General features: G+C 43.2%; 1 protein-coding gene across 3 annotated transcripts in view; it reads left to right on the forward strand.

The window, feature by feature from the left end:
* CFAP57 (cilia and flagella associated protein 57) overlaps positions 1-14,001 on the forward strand; it is a 70,332-nt gene that overhangs the window by 17,392 nt on the left and 38,939 nt on the right. For all 3 annotated transcript variants that reach the window (XM_032877500.1, XM_032877499.1, XM_032877501.1), the window contains exons 7-11: positions 2,301-2,440; positions 3,416-3,581; positions 4,365-4,478; positions 10,829-11,041; positions 12,276-12,449. In XM_032877500.1, coding sequence (XP_032733391.1) covers positions 2,301-2,440; positions 3,416-3,581; positions 4,365-4,478; positions 10,829-11,041; positions 12,276-12,449 — 807 coding nt within the window. The remainder of the gene's footprint in view (positions 1-2,300; positions 2,441-3,415; positions 3,582-4,364; positions 4,479-10,828; positions 11,042-12,275; positions 12,450-14,001) is intronic.

The raw sequence follows: 14,001 nt of genomic DNA on the forward strand, positions 1-14,001 counted from the left end.
AAGGGAGAAGGGGGATCCTAATGTGATAGTGATGGGGATGTAAACTGGCACAGGTATTCCAGAGAGCAATCTGGTAGTTCTTGGTCAAATAGAGAATGCATACATCTTGTTACCCAGTGGTCTGGCCCTAGATGCATACCGGGAGCTACATCATGCCGGTCTGCTAAAGAACATGCCCAAAGACCTTCACCGTGATGTTCGTAGGAATGGAGAGTTGAGGACAACCCAGATGTCCATTCCTAGGAGTGATAGAAAAGTGAAGTAGCTGGATTCATTCTACATAATACCAAACCTAAGTTAGAAGTGATAATTATACACATGACAACACAGATGGTTGAGAGAAAAAGGTAAAACTACAGAATGCAATCTGAAGCACATGCCGTTTATAGAAATATCCAAGGACAGAAATGAAACACATTGATTGGTGCCTTTGAGAGGGAGGAATAAGAGCAAAAATTAAAGAACAGAGAAATGAAATAAACATAAAATAAAGAATGACCATGCATGAATTGATTATGATGGTCTACAGCTCTGCCCCTGGGATATAAAATAAAGAGAATCAAGATACCAAATCAAGGAAATAGGAAGCCAGATCACCAGATGAGCTTTGGGAATGGGGGAAGAGGAAGAGCATTTGAAGGGCCTAGAAAGAGAATAAATAGCATGAAATTGGTATCTCTTATAGATTCAGGAAGTGAACTTACTGAGAAACCTGGCAGAGTTACTGGGTCCGTTGGAGGGTTGCAGTCTTGAATTCTAAGTGAAACCAGTAAGCCTGCTTGCCTGATTCTCCATCATTGTACAGCTTCTCGGGCAAAGGTGGAGGAAAAAAAAAAAAAAACACACACACAAAAGAAAGAACTGCTGTTCTTAAGATAAGAGAGACTTGAGTGTGTTTAAAAGCTGGTAGGAATGTACCAGTAGAGACAGGGAGGTTGAAGATACTGGAGAAAACAGGGGTAAGACATGGAAAAGAATGATAATAATTATGCCAGCTCGTCGACCCCAGCACAGCACCTTTTCCTCCAAGGTGGTAGGGAAGGCCGAGTGGAGAGAGGTAAGCTGATAAGTGGGAAAGGGCCAGGATTTGACGGAACCCCCATCCCAGCCTAAAATAGGTGCGCCTGGTTGAGCTCCCCAGCCATCACTCCTCCTTCAGGTGTCCCAGTGATAAAGCTCCCGGTTACAGAACACGTGGGGCCTACACAGCCGGTGTAAGAGAATACATTTTCATGTCAAATATTCACCCAGCTCCCACTGCTGCCCGTGGCAGAACAGCACCGTTTCTCTGGAGAGGAATTTGGCGGTACTATCAAGGTCTTTAGAATTTCTAATGACATTTCCCCCCCGATATTCTATTTCTAGAAAAGTATCCGTTATGTCAGTCCCAGCCTGCTGATGGTGATGCTCTTGGCTAGGAATGCCTGAGGCACTTGATCAGGCCCATAGTACTCCTAGCAAACCCCCGGACGTTTCTTCCACCAGGGACAGAGATATGGCTGGACCAGACCTTTTGTTTCTCACTAAGATTGCAGGAGGCACTTCAGCAAAAACCCTCAGGGAACCTTGGGGAACATGATTTATTACTCACAGGCTCTGGAGGGTACAGAGCACACATGAGGGCCACACGGTGTGGTCATGGAGATAAAGAGAGAGGGCACAGGACTTTGCCTATATGAGGCAGTAAGGGTGGGATGTCTAGGATTATAAGTGTTCACTCTTTATGGGCTAATTTAAGGTTTAAGGGCAGGATTGAGAGCACAGGAAGGGAGAAGTGGGATCAATTAAGCAGTCAGTGTCTAGGTTATCCAAGGCATTCTGAAAAAGGGACCTCCGTGGATAGGGGCGCTCTACTTCCTTACCTGGTGGTTTTGCCAGCAACTGGCAATAAGTCTATTCAAGGTGGAGGTATTTGGAAATGGAAGCCTACATATTCAAAAGCTTAGTGTTGGACACTCACACTGCAGGATCTAAGGAGGTAATCACAGAGGTACACAGAACATACATGCAAGCATGTTTAGTCTAGTTACTCCTAAATAACAAAAAAATGGAATCCACTGAAGTGTTCCCACAGTAGAGGAATGGTATATCTATATTAAATTCTGGCATAGCTATAGAATAAAATATTGTATCGCCATTAAGATAATGTTTTAAAATAAGATGCATGATACCAAAGCGGTCTTCCTACAGCCTGATTCCTGGGCAGCCAGGCTAACTGATGTTCCTGGTAGTACTGAGAGGTGACGTGCACAGCCAGCCTCTCGATCACTCTGCCAGATCTCACTCTGTGATTTCTCCAGGGGGAGCCCGCTCACTTCGAGTATCTGATGTACCCCTTGCACTCGGCATCCATCACTGGTCTAGCCACGTGCATCCGCAAACCCCTCATTGCCACCTGTTCTCTGGATCGATCCGTTCGCATCTGGAATTACGAATCAAAGTAAGGATGAAAGGCATTGCTATTGTAGTGTGCAAGATTTCAGTTGTTAAATTTGTTCATGTGAATTGTTTTAATTAGAAAATTTTAAAATGTAATTACTTAGAAGCTTTCAGTTGGAAAAGAATTTTTTTTAAAGATTTTATTCATTTATTTGAGTGAGAGAGCACATGCAGGGAGGAGGGGCAGAGGAGGAGGGAGAAGCAGGCTCCACACCAAGCAGGGAGGCCGACACAGGGCTTGATCCCCGGACCCTGGGATCATGATCTGAGCCGAAAGCAGCTGCTTGACTGAACCACATGGGCACCCTGGAAAAGATTTTTTTTTTTAGCAAGTCAGGCAACGTACCTGCTTCCCTTCTGTTTTTGTTTGTGCTTGACCTAGAAGATTGCTTTGTGTTCATTAAGTACTTACCACATACCAGACACCATGCTAGACACTAGGGACATAAAGATAGCACACCAGTATCTCACCTTCTTGTATAACTTCCTATGTTCTTCCAGTTTTCCTATCCCCTCACTCCCATTTGATGTACTTTTCGCCACATAGAGCTCTCAGGATCACTCATTCCATCTCTTTCTCCTTATCCCTGACGCCATCACCCTTAACTCCCTAGTAAATTTACCCTCCTGGTATAGAATCTCCAACTTAGTTTGGCCCCACACTGGAATATCTTGGGTCTTTGTGTATAGCCGCTGGGCTGCTGGGAAGAAACTGTGTGATCCCTCTGATCTGAGGACTCTAAATGGAGCTGTGCCCTCAGCATCACTAGACAGCTCATTGATCACGTCCCCTAATTTCCATACTCATTGCTGGGGACACTCCCCAAAGAACCAAAATCTAGAAAAAAGAGGAACCAATCATTTTAAGCAACAAAGTATCTCAAATGCTATGATAAAAGTATTTGCCAGATACAGTGGAGGGCTCAAGGGTATTAGCGGGCTGGACTTCTAATTCAGTAGTTGGTCTTTCTCACAGCACACTGGAGCTATTTAAGGAATACCAAGAAGAGGCATATACAATCAGCCTTCACCCGTCTGGACACTTCATTGTAGTAGGGTTTGCTGACAAACTACGCCTTATGAATCTACTCATTGATGATATACGTTCCTTCAAAGAATATTCTGTCAGAGGATGCAGAGAGGTAAGATGCTGGAGATAATAGTCCAGTTTTGTAGAAAACTGGGGTTGAAATATCAAGAACTCTTGTTCTTCGAGTATCATCAGATACTTGAAGTGAGTGGACTCCCCCTGGAGAGACACGCTCTTGTGAGGTGAGACCAAAGCCTGTCTTAAAGAACTTCAGTGACTTTAGAAGAAGAAAAAGGAAGAAATCTAGTTCTTCTCTCACCACACTCCTTGAATGTATGGGTTCCATCTCATTTTTCTCATGCTCATCAAGATATTTCATGGAACCCCAAACCTCGTGAGATCCCAGGTGTGATTAATCTTCTCTGTGATTGCAGAGGAACAAAAAACATCAAAAAGCAAAGTTATCCCAGACTCAGAGTCCCAACTGGAAAGGTGAGGTTGGAGACTGAGCGGGGCCAGGGAATATGCATGTTAACAGGGAGAGGCAGGAATCAGCCCATCGCACTTCCCCCTGAGATGACTGCAGAAACCAGATAGTGACTGAGGGAATTGCTTCCCCACTCTGAAACTTCTAGAGACGAATTGGTTGCTGTGCACTACAATCCAAGCAGCTTCACGGTCAGTGCACAGGGCAGTGGCCGCAATCTTGGCCAGTATGAGCTATGGCAATAGCGAAGATGTCAGCCCGTCCTCAGTCCTAGCTGTGCCTTCCACCAATTCCCACTTCCACAAATGTTTTAGCCAGAGCTCTTCAGGAAAAGGAGCTCTTAGCTGTAACCTCCGGACTGCTCATTTCTTTCTTTCGTTCTTGATGTCTTGCTTTATCTCTTCGCAGTGTTCCTTTAGCAATGGGGGTCACCTGTTCGCTGCAGTCAATGGAAATGTGATTCACATTTTTACCACCACAAGCCTGGAGAATGTCTCGAACCTGAAAGGACACACAGGGAAGGTAAGTGAGTGAGCAGTGTCCAGGGAAATGAGGGACACAGAGTCAAGCATTACACTCACTGAGTGAACAAAAGAGAAATGAGCCCTTTCTTCTTGGATTTCACTGTTTACGTGGGGGAAGGAGACAGTAAAACAAAAGCACAGGCTAATTACTAATTACAATAAATGCAGTGAAAGAAAAACATGGGGTGTTATGAGAGTAAATAATGAAAGAGTTGGCATAATTTAGTTGGGGGTGTTTACAAAGTCTGGGTCCTAAGCGAGTAGGAAGGAATTAACCAGGCACAGCAGGTGATCATCATTACAAATAGGAATCCAAAGACCCTGGGATGAGAGAATGCATGGCTGTCAGAGGAACTGAAAAGTCTGTGGGGCTGGAACGTACACATCAGGATGAAACTCAGGAATGAGCCGAGATTGGTGAGGTTAGCAGGACCCCAAGTACATGGAACCTTCCAGGCCTTTTAAGGATAAAAATGATAAAAAGGGTTTGTCCTCCTTGTTCCTTTAAACCATTGTAGACATTCAGGGCAGGGAATAATATGACGAGATTTGCATTTTAGATTACTTTGGCTGTAGAGAGAAGAATATATTGAAAAGGACAGGGTGGAAATGGTAAAAAGAATATTGTAGATATCTACACTATTTTGGACCATGATGGAGGTGGGACAGATAGGGAGAAGTAGGTGGTTTCAAAAGATATTTAGGAAGCAAAACCAACAGTTTTTAGACAGAGTGGAGGTGGGGTATGAAGAGAAGGGAGGGCCCAAAAGTTGAAAGGCTAAGAAGAAAGGTGAAAGAATTTGGAAAGGAAAAGCACTTAAGAAAGGCATTATATGCAAAAGGACCTGTTAAAGATGATGGAATGGGAGTATAAAATAGGATAGTGGTTTGGGATATACATGGCTGGAACACTGAGCACATTCCAGAAGTGGTAGAAGGAGCTGGAAAGGTTGGCTGCATCATAGTGTGTGTACTATGCCAAGAAATTGGACTGTAGGCGATGAGAAGCTACTGAAAGGATTTAAGAAAGGAAGTAGTGGGATTAGAAAGGTACTTCTCCAGGGGCGCCTGGGCGGCTCAGTTGCCTTCAGCTCAGGTCGTGATGCCTGGGTCCTGGAATGCAGCCCCACATCAGGCTCCCTGCCTAGTGGGGAGCCTGCTTCTCCTTCTCCCTCTGCCACTTTCTCTCTCACTATCTCAAATAAGTAAGTAAAATCTTAGAAAGAAAGAAAGAAAGAAAGAAAGAAAAAGAAAGAAAGAAAGAAAGAAAGAAAGAAAGAAAGAAAGAAAGAAAGAAAGAAAGAAAAAAAGAAAGAAAGAAGCTAAGGAACAAAGAAAGAAATGAACTCCTCCAAATAGTATTGAGGATGGATTAGAGGGGAGGGAAGTTGGAGGGATGGAGACCAGCTAAGAAGTGAGGGTAAAAGATGAGTCAGGAAGTAAACTGTGGCTTTTGTAGTAGGGACAGAGAGAAACATGATATTAGTTCTATTTTGTACTTGTTATGTTGATGTGTCCAAGAAGTATGACACATGAGAGTGGAGATCAGGAAAGAAGGCTGGAAATGAAGATTCAGGGGATTAGTTGGTAGTGGAAGTCAGAGGCATAAATTACATAACCGAGGGCCTGTGTGGAATCTGAGAAGAATCTTGGGTAGGAGACAGTTGACCAACATTTAAGGAACTGGTTAAGTAGAGAAATCCTGTGAAGGAAGGCACAGAAGAACTGGGAATCAAGGAATTGTATCACAGAAGCTAAGGAACTCATTCCCAAAAGGATATAGAAGTTGGGGGCATTTAAGGTCAGAGAGGGGCCCTGGGGGGCTCAGTTGGTTAAACATCTGACTCTTGGTTTTGGCTCAGGTCATGATCTCATGGGTTGTGAGATCAAGCCCCATGTTGGGCTCCGTGCTCAGAGGGGAATTTGCTTGAGATTCTCTCTCTCTGCCACGTTCTCCACTTGCACACATGCACACATGTGCTCTTTCTCTCTCTCTCTCTCTCTCTCTCTCAAAAAAAAAAAAAAAAACTTAAAAAAAAATTAGAAATAAAGGTCAGAGAGAAATCCTGTAAACTGACCATTAAGTTTAGCAAGTCACAGGTGCATCGGTGCAGGTGCTATGAAAACACAAGTGTTATTGAGTTACTGACCTTCTTCAGTTTCAACAGTGTGACTGGTCTTCAAGCGACTATGGAGATGCAGATGAAATCACACCAGGTAATTCTGATGCTCTTTCTAGAACTATGTGCTCCTCCATGGGAGGCCCTCCCTCACCAGTCCAGGAAAGCAGCCATTTGTTTCACAACTTTGCAAATATTTATAACACCGGTGTCTAACCAGGGATATGTGTTGGACTTACATCTGCAATATAAAAAAAAATACAGATGGAGGATGCAATAAAGCCATACTTAAAGGAAAATTTATAACCTTGAATATATATATTAGAAATATAAAAAAAAATAAAAAGTCAGTGATATAATCATCCACCTCAAGAAATTAGGAAATGAACAGCAAGTAAATTCAAAGAAGATAAAAGGAAAGAAATAATAAGGCTAAGAGCAAAAGTTAATGAAATAAAAAACAAACACAATAAAAGATCATCAAAGCTAAAACCTGCTTTGGATTTTTTTTTTTTTTTTTTAAGTAACCTTTACCCTCAACTTGGGGCTTGAACTCACAATCCTGAGATCAAGAGTTGCATGCTGTACCAACTGAGCCAGCCAGGTGAAACCAAAATTTAGTTTTTTGAAAATGTAAAATGGACAAGTCCTTGACATGACTGATCAAGGGAGGAAAAAAAAGAGGAAAGGTAAATAACCAGTATGAGAAATGAAAAGGGGATATCATTACAAATCCTATATATAATAAAAAAGATCAAAAGAGGATATTTTGAACAACTTTATATAAATTGAATATATAGATGAAACCAACAAATTCCAAGAAAAATTGAGTCTGTAGAGAATTTATAAGGAAAACTAGGCCCAGAGCATATCACTAGAGAATTTTATCAACTTGTTAGGAAAAGAATGACACTAATCTTTTTTTCTTAACTTTATTTTTTCAGTGTTCTAAGATTCATTGTTTATGCATCACACCCAGTGCTCCATGCAATATGTGCCCTCCTTAATACCCACCAAATTCATCCTAACCCCCCACCACCCTCCCCTCCAAGATCCTCAGTTTGTTTCTCAGAGTCCACAGTCTCTCATGGTTTGTCTCCCACTCCGATTTCCCCCAACTCCCTTTCCTTTCCTTCTCCCAATGTCCTCCGTGTTATTCCTCATGCTCCACAAATAAGTGAAACCATATGATAATTGACTGTCTCTGTTTGACTTATTTCACTCAGCATAATCTCCTCTGGTCCCATCCATGTTGATACAAAAGTGGGGTATTCATCCTTTCTGATGGCTGAGTAATATTCCATTGTATATATGGACCATATCTTTTTTATCCATTCGTCTGTTAAAGGGCATCTTGGCTCTTTCCACAGTTGGTGACTGTGGCCATTGCTGCTATGAACACTGGGGTACAGACGGTCCTTCTTTTCACTACATCTGTATCTTTGGGGTAATACCCAGTAGTGCAATTGCAGGGTCATAGGGTGGCTCTGTTTTTAATTTCTTAAGGAATCTCCACACTGTTTTCCAAAGTGGCTGCACCAACTTGCATTCCCACCAACAGTGGGAACAACACTTGTTATTTACTGTCTTGTTAATTTTGGCCATTCTAACTGGTGTAAGATGGTATCTCAATATGGTTTTGATTTGAATTTCCTTGATGCCTAATGATATATGAACATTTTTTCATGTGTCTGTTAGCCATTTGTATGTCTTCTTTAGAGAAGTGTCTGATCATGAAGAATGATGCTAATATTGAAGAAACTCTTATCAAGAACAGAAAAAAGAGCAAATACTTCCCAATATTGTTTTATGAGGCCTAAATAATCACGATACCAAAACCTGCCAAAGACATCACAAGAAAGGGGAATGATCAGCCAGTCTTTTTCATGAACATAAAAACATCCTAAACAAAATATTATCAAACCAATCCATCAACATATAAAAAGGATAATACAGAATGACCAAGTTGGATTTATTTCAGGAATACAAGGTTGTTTTATAATTTGAAATCAATTAATATACTATATCACATTGACATAAACATGATTTTTCATCCTTATTATCTCCATAAGTCCAGATGCAATAAAAATTGATAAAATTTAATATCCATTTATGATTTTAAAAAACAACACTTAAAAACTAAAAAATAATGGAACGTCTCATTTTACTTATTAAAAATCTTATACAAGGGGCACCTGGGTGGCTCAGTCAGTTAAACGTCTGCCTTTGGTTCAGGTCGTGATTCCAGGGTCCTGGGATTGAGCCCTTCATCGGGCTCCCTGCTCAGCAAGAACCCTGCTTTTCCCTCTCCCTCTGCTGCTCCCCCTGCTTGTGCACGCTCTCGCTCTCTCTCTCTGTCAAATAAATAAATAAAATCTTTTTTTAAATCCTTAAAAATTTTATTTTTATTTTTAAGAGATATTTAAAAAAACCTACAACAAACAGCCCACTTGATCATAAAATTATGAAAGCATTCCTTCTGAGATAGAGAACAAAACATGATGCCTTCAGTTAGCCTTGTACTGAGTCCTAACCAATGCAATAAGGCAAGAAAAGGAAATATGTGTTAGTCCATGAGGCTGCTATAACAAAATAGCACAGACTGGTATCTCATAAACAACAGAAAATTTCTGTTTTCTGGGTGGGAAGTCCAAAATCCAGGTGCCAGCATGGGTAGGTGAGGGCTCGCTTCCTGGCTGTAGATTTCTCATGTCCTCACAGGGTGGAAGGGGTGACCTAGCCCTTTGGGGCCTCTTTCATAAGTGCACTAATCAACATAAGAACCATGGGGGAGGTGGGATGGGAGGTAAGAGACACAAATATCCAGACCATAGCAAAATAAAAGGCGTAAAAATTGGAAATAAATAAATAAATCATCAAGGATGACATGATTGTGTTTGTAGGAAGCTCAAAGAATTTTCAGATAAACAATTAAAATTAGTGAATCTAGGAATACTGTTGGAAATCATGTCACTATATTTTTTCAAGTGTATTTTTACATAATAGTAACAAACAGAATGCAATTTCAAAGGTGGAGAGGGAGCTGAAGAAGTGGTCAAGGATGTGCCTGACAGGGTAGGAGTCCTGGAAATACCAAAAGAAGTGGCCAGTGGGTCACGATGTAGGTTGCTTAGGAGGAGATTGAGAAAATAAGCAAACATACTGAAGATAATGGGAGGCACGTCTCTCACTACTGGAGAAGGGAGTTATAAATATGACAACAAGGAAAGCCTAGAAAGATGTGTCTTTGTTTAGTGACCTGCTGAACTAATTCTGAAAAGTCTTTCTTTCCCCTGCAGTGTGCAGCCTTGATGTCTCTGCTCAGATTTTTTTCTTCTTTTATCATTCCTTCTGGCTACCTAGGGACTGCTCTTGGGTTGACCTGAGCCACTTATGAGTCACAGACTGGGCTTAGCCCCCTGAGCCAGTTAGCATTTTACCCTTTACTGTTGGATTTGTGTGACCAGGAGGCTGCTGTCACAGTGCACAGAGTTCACATTTTTTGTTCCTTGTTCAGCCAGAGACTGACTAGTTGTTTGGAGGTTCTCTCTGTGATTGCACCCAAGAGAGTGCAGCCTTAGTCATGCATACAGTCTTTCAGGCTGCCAGGAATAAGTGTGATTTTTATCTCTAAGCCTGGCTTCCTGGGGATGCCCGTGGACCAGAGGAGATTATTATTCAGTTAGCGTTAGGTCAGATGTTATGTTTAAACCCCTTGTGCCAGTGAGGCTTCTGCCCTGTGTTAACGGGTCCCCGTGCAGCTTAGAAGACGCTTTCCGGTTTTCCCCACATCCTGCCCTGACAACTCTTGAGCTGGTGTGGCTTAGCCCATGCACACAGCCCTTTGACCCCCAGAGTTGTCTCTGTGATTGCAGAAGGGCTTTTCCTGTCCGTCTCTTTCCCTTGTTCTATAAAATAATTCTTATGCTCTGCTATTTTGCTTATATCATGGACTGACCAGCCTTCTCTTAATTGCTCTCCACCAATATCTCCATGATTTTAGACAATGCCCAGAGGGTGGACTTCTTTCAGCTGTGTTCCAAATAAAGTCAGTTTTGTGCTTGCTGAAGGGCACGCACCAGGAAATGACATGCTGCCTCAGTCTAGTGGAACACGTGAGGCATGCATCCTCCTTTCCCAAAGGAGGGGTGTGTATGTCTGTGTGTGTGCTCACGTGCGTGTGCACGTGCATGCAGATTTTTAACTGGGTTTGTCTTCATCCCTGTAGGTTCGTTCAATTGTGTGGAATGCGGATGACAGCAAACTGATTTCCTGTGGCACAGATGGTGCCATATATGAATGGAATCTGTCCTCTGGAAAGAGAGAGACAGAATGTGTGCTGAAGTCCTGCAGCTACAACTGTGTTACTGTCTCCCCTGATTCCAAAATTATCTTTGCGGTTGGATCAGACCAGACCCTCAAGGAGATTGCAGACTCTTCGGTGAGTTGGCCTGGGCCTCCCTCCCGGCTGCTGGCTTGGTCTGTAGAAGGTAGCCTCTGTGTGAGCTGCAGGAAGAGTGATGGGAAGAGGGCTCATGAGAATAGGGCCCCTTCTCCTTATAATGCCCAGCCCCTCATGCCTTTTGGGTCAGCTCAGTCACTGTTACTCCTGGCATTTCCTGTCCAGCGCCCTACCCGACTGGGTGAAACTGTGGGGCCACTTTCCACTTCTGTTTTGCTGGCTGGCCATTAAGGTATCTTCCACCTTCCAAGCCTGCAGGTCAGCAGCATCTCTAAACTACATGCTTACCCTGGGGTAGAAACAGAATTATAGTTCTTGTGTCGCCTCAGCTTGCCACCCTATTTGTTTGAAACCCTCAAACTCTGAATTTTAGGAACTACCTCATTTGGCTCCAAAGAGTTGAGGGAGGAGAGAGGAGCTCAACAAGGACACTTCTTCATACAAGTGTGGCTGTGTACTTCTCTGGGCGTCCAGTGACAGCTGACCTTTATTGGCTTCTCCAGCTTCTCTCCAGTGCTTGTCCCCATTCCGGTGCTGTTGCCTGGGCGAGTGCATAGATACCATGGCAGCAAACTGACCTGAAATGGGTTCCCCCATGACTGGAACACAGCTGAGAGGAGGGGTTCTCTCCATTGTGCCCCTGAGTAGCTTAGTCCTAATTATGTGGTGGCTTTTCCAATGCTGAACCAGAGCAAAGCCCCTGCAGGGCAGGCCCACTGTTCCCTCCTCTTGGGATCCCCGCTAGCTGTGTGATCCATACAAACATTCAACAAGTGTTTGGTGGGAGGGGGGATGGGCAGTTGGGTGGCTAGATGGGGAGGTGAGTGAATGAGCAAGTGAAGAATTGAATGAGTTCCCTGCTGGTAGGGTTTCCTTTATGTAAGGGACCTGGTAATTGCTGAATAACTGTAGGACCCACACCCCATTCTGAATTTGAGATGCAAGGTGGCCCAGCAGTCAAAAGCAGAGACGCTGGGGCCGGACTGTCCCGGGGCCTGACTACCACAGGCTCAGTGGGTGAGTTGAGGCAAATTACTCGCGGGCCCTGGGGCTCAGGCTACAGTAACTACCTCAAAGGATTTTGGGGAGGATTAAATGAGTTACAAAATGTGAAAGCCATCAAATGGTGCTAGGGAGGAGGTGAGGAGGGAGGGACACCCTGAGGGTATGGCTCAGCCCCTCACCCTGAGCAGAGCTGTCTGTGTCCCTGCAGGTCCTTCGAGAGATTTCAGCAATTGACGTCATCTACACGGCCATTGTCATCTCGCACTCCGGGCGGATGATGTTTGTGGGCACCTCGGTGGGGACCATTCGTGCGATGAAGTACCCACTGCCTCTGCAGAAAGAATTCAACGAGTACCAGGCCCATGCAGGTCCCATCACCAAGGTAAGAAGGGTTCCTCTGCTCAGGGGCCCATGCCCAGAACTAGCCCTTGCTGGATCCATCTGATCCTGCCCTCCACATACCTTCTTCATCCCTTCCACCTCCCCAGTGGCTTTTCTCCCCTTATTCCTCTCTCCCTCTTTATTCATCCAACCACCCATTCCGTGAACATTGATTGGCTACTAATATTCTTTATTTAAACTACTCCCAGGAATATATTCTAGGAAATAATCAGAAAGAGACCTAAAGAATCTTGTACAATGTTGCTCCTCATAATATTATGCCTGATAATGGGCCATTTAAGAGATGCTGTAGGCATGCCACCCAGATCTCCCATCTGCTGAGTGCTGGTTGTGGCACACAGCTTTCCTCCTCCAAGGAAGTGCCTTGGACTTAAAAAGAGCCAAAGCCCAGGAGATGAGCCCCTGCCACTGCCTGAAGGTACAAAAGACCTTTCCTGGGGCAATACTGTCAGCACATATTTGTAAATTGTCGCTCCAACAACTCCAACACCTAAGGCTTTGAAGTTTGTCCCAAACTCTATACTGGCTTGCCTGAAGATAATGTCCTTATTAAGAAAGGATTTTTAAAAATTAACATATAATGTATTATTTGCTTCAGGGGTACAGGTCTATGATTCATCAGTCTTACACAATTCACAGCACTCACCATAGCACATACCCTCCCCAGTGTCCATCACCCAGCCACTCCATCCCTCCCATCCCCCTCCACTCCAGCAGCCCTCAGTTTGTTTCCTGAGATTAAGAGTCTCTTGGTTTGTCTCCCTCTCCAGTTTCGTCCTGTTTCATTTTTCCCTCCCTTCCTCTATGATCCTCTGTCCTGTTTCTCAAATTCCTCATATCAATGAGATCATATGATAATCATCTTTCTCTGATTGACTTAAAGAAAGGATTTTTCATTATCAACTGGAACATTCTTGTACTGAGCTTGAGTCTTGCACTCAAAGTAAATTTAAAAATCCCCCTCTTCTCTTCATAAGTATGAAGTTTTGTGGATAAGGTATTTATTTTGCTGTTATAAAAATAATGCATGTTTATTTTAGAAATAAAATTCCTCCTAAGGCACCTGCATGGCTCAGGTGGTTGGACATCTGGCTCTGGATGTCAGCTTAGATCATGATGTCAGGCCCCCGAGGGGCTCCATGCTGGGTGTGGAGCCTGCTTGAGATTCTTTTTCTCCCTCTGCTGGTCCCTCACCCTCTCTCACATGTTCATGCTCTTTTTCTCTCTAAAAAAAGAAAAATCCTCTTAATAATATCACCATTAATATTTTGATGCATTTTCTCTCACTCTTTTGTTACATTTTGTGTGCATTTTACATACATTGAGGCTATACTGTTTATACTCTTTTGTAGCCTGCTTTTTTTTTTTACTTAATGCTATTATAAGCATTTTTCATATAATTAAATGTTCCTGAAAGACATGATGTTAGTAACTACACATATATCCTGTCAAATGATGGATATAACTTACTTAATTCTTTTCTTACAACTGGGCATTTGATGATCTTATGAACTCTACCCACTATGCTGCTC

This window comes from Lontra canadensis, unplaced genomic scaffold (genome assembly GCF_010015895.1).
Source record: "Lontra canadensis isolate GAN:19392208 unplaced genomic scaffold, GSC_riverotter_1.0 scaffold60, whole genome shotgun sequence".
In the NCBI taxonomy this organism is placed as follows: Eukaryota; Metazoa; Chordata; class Mammalia; order Carnivora; family Mustelidae; genus Lontra; species Lontra canadensis.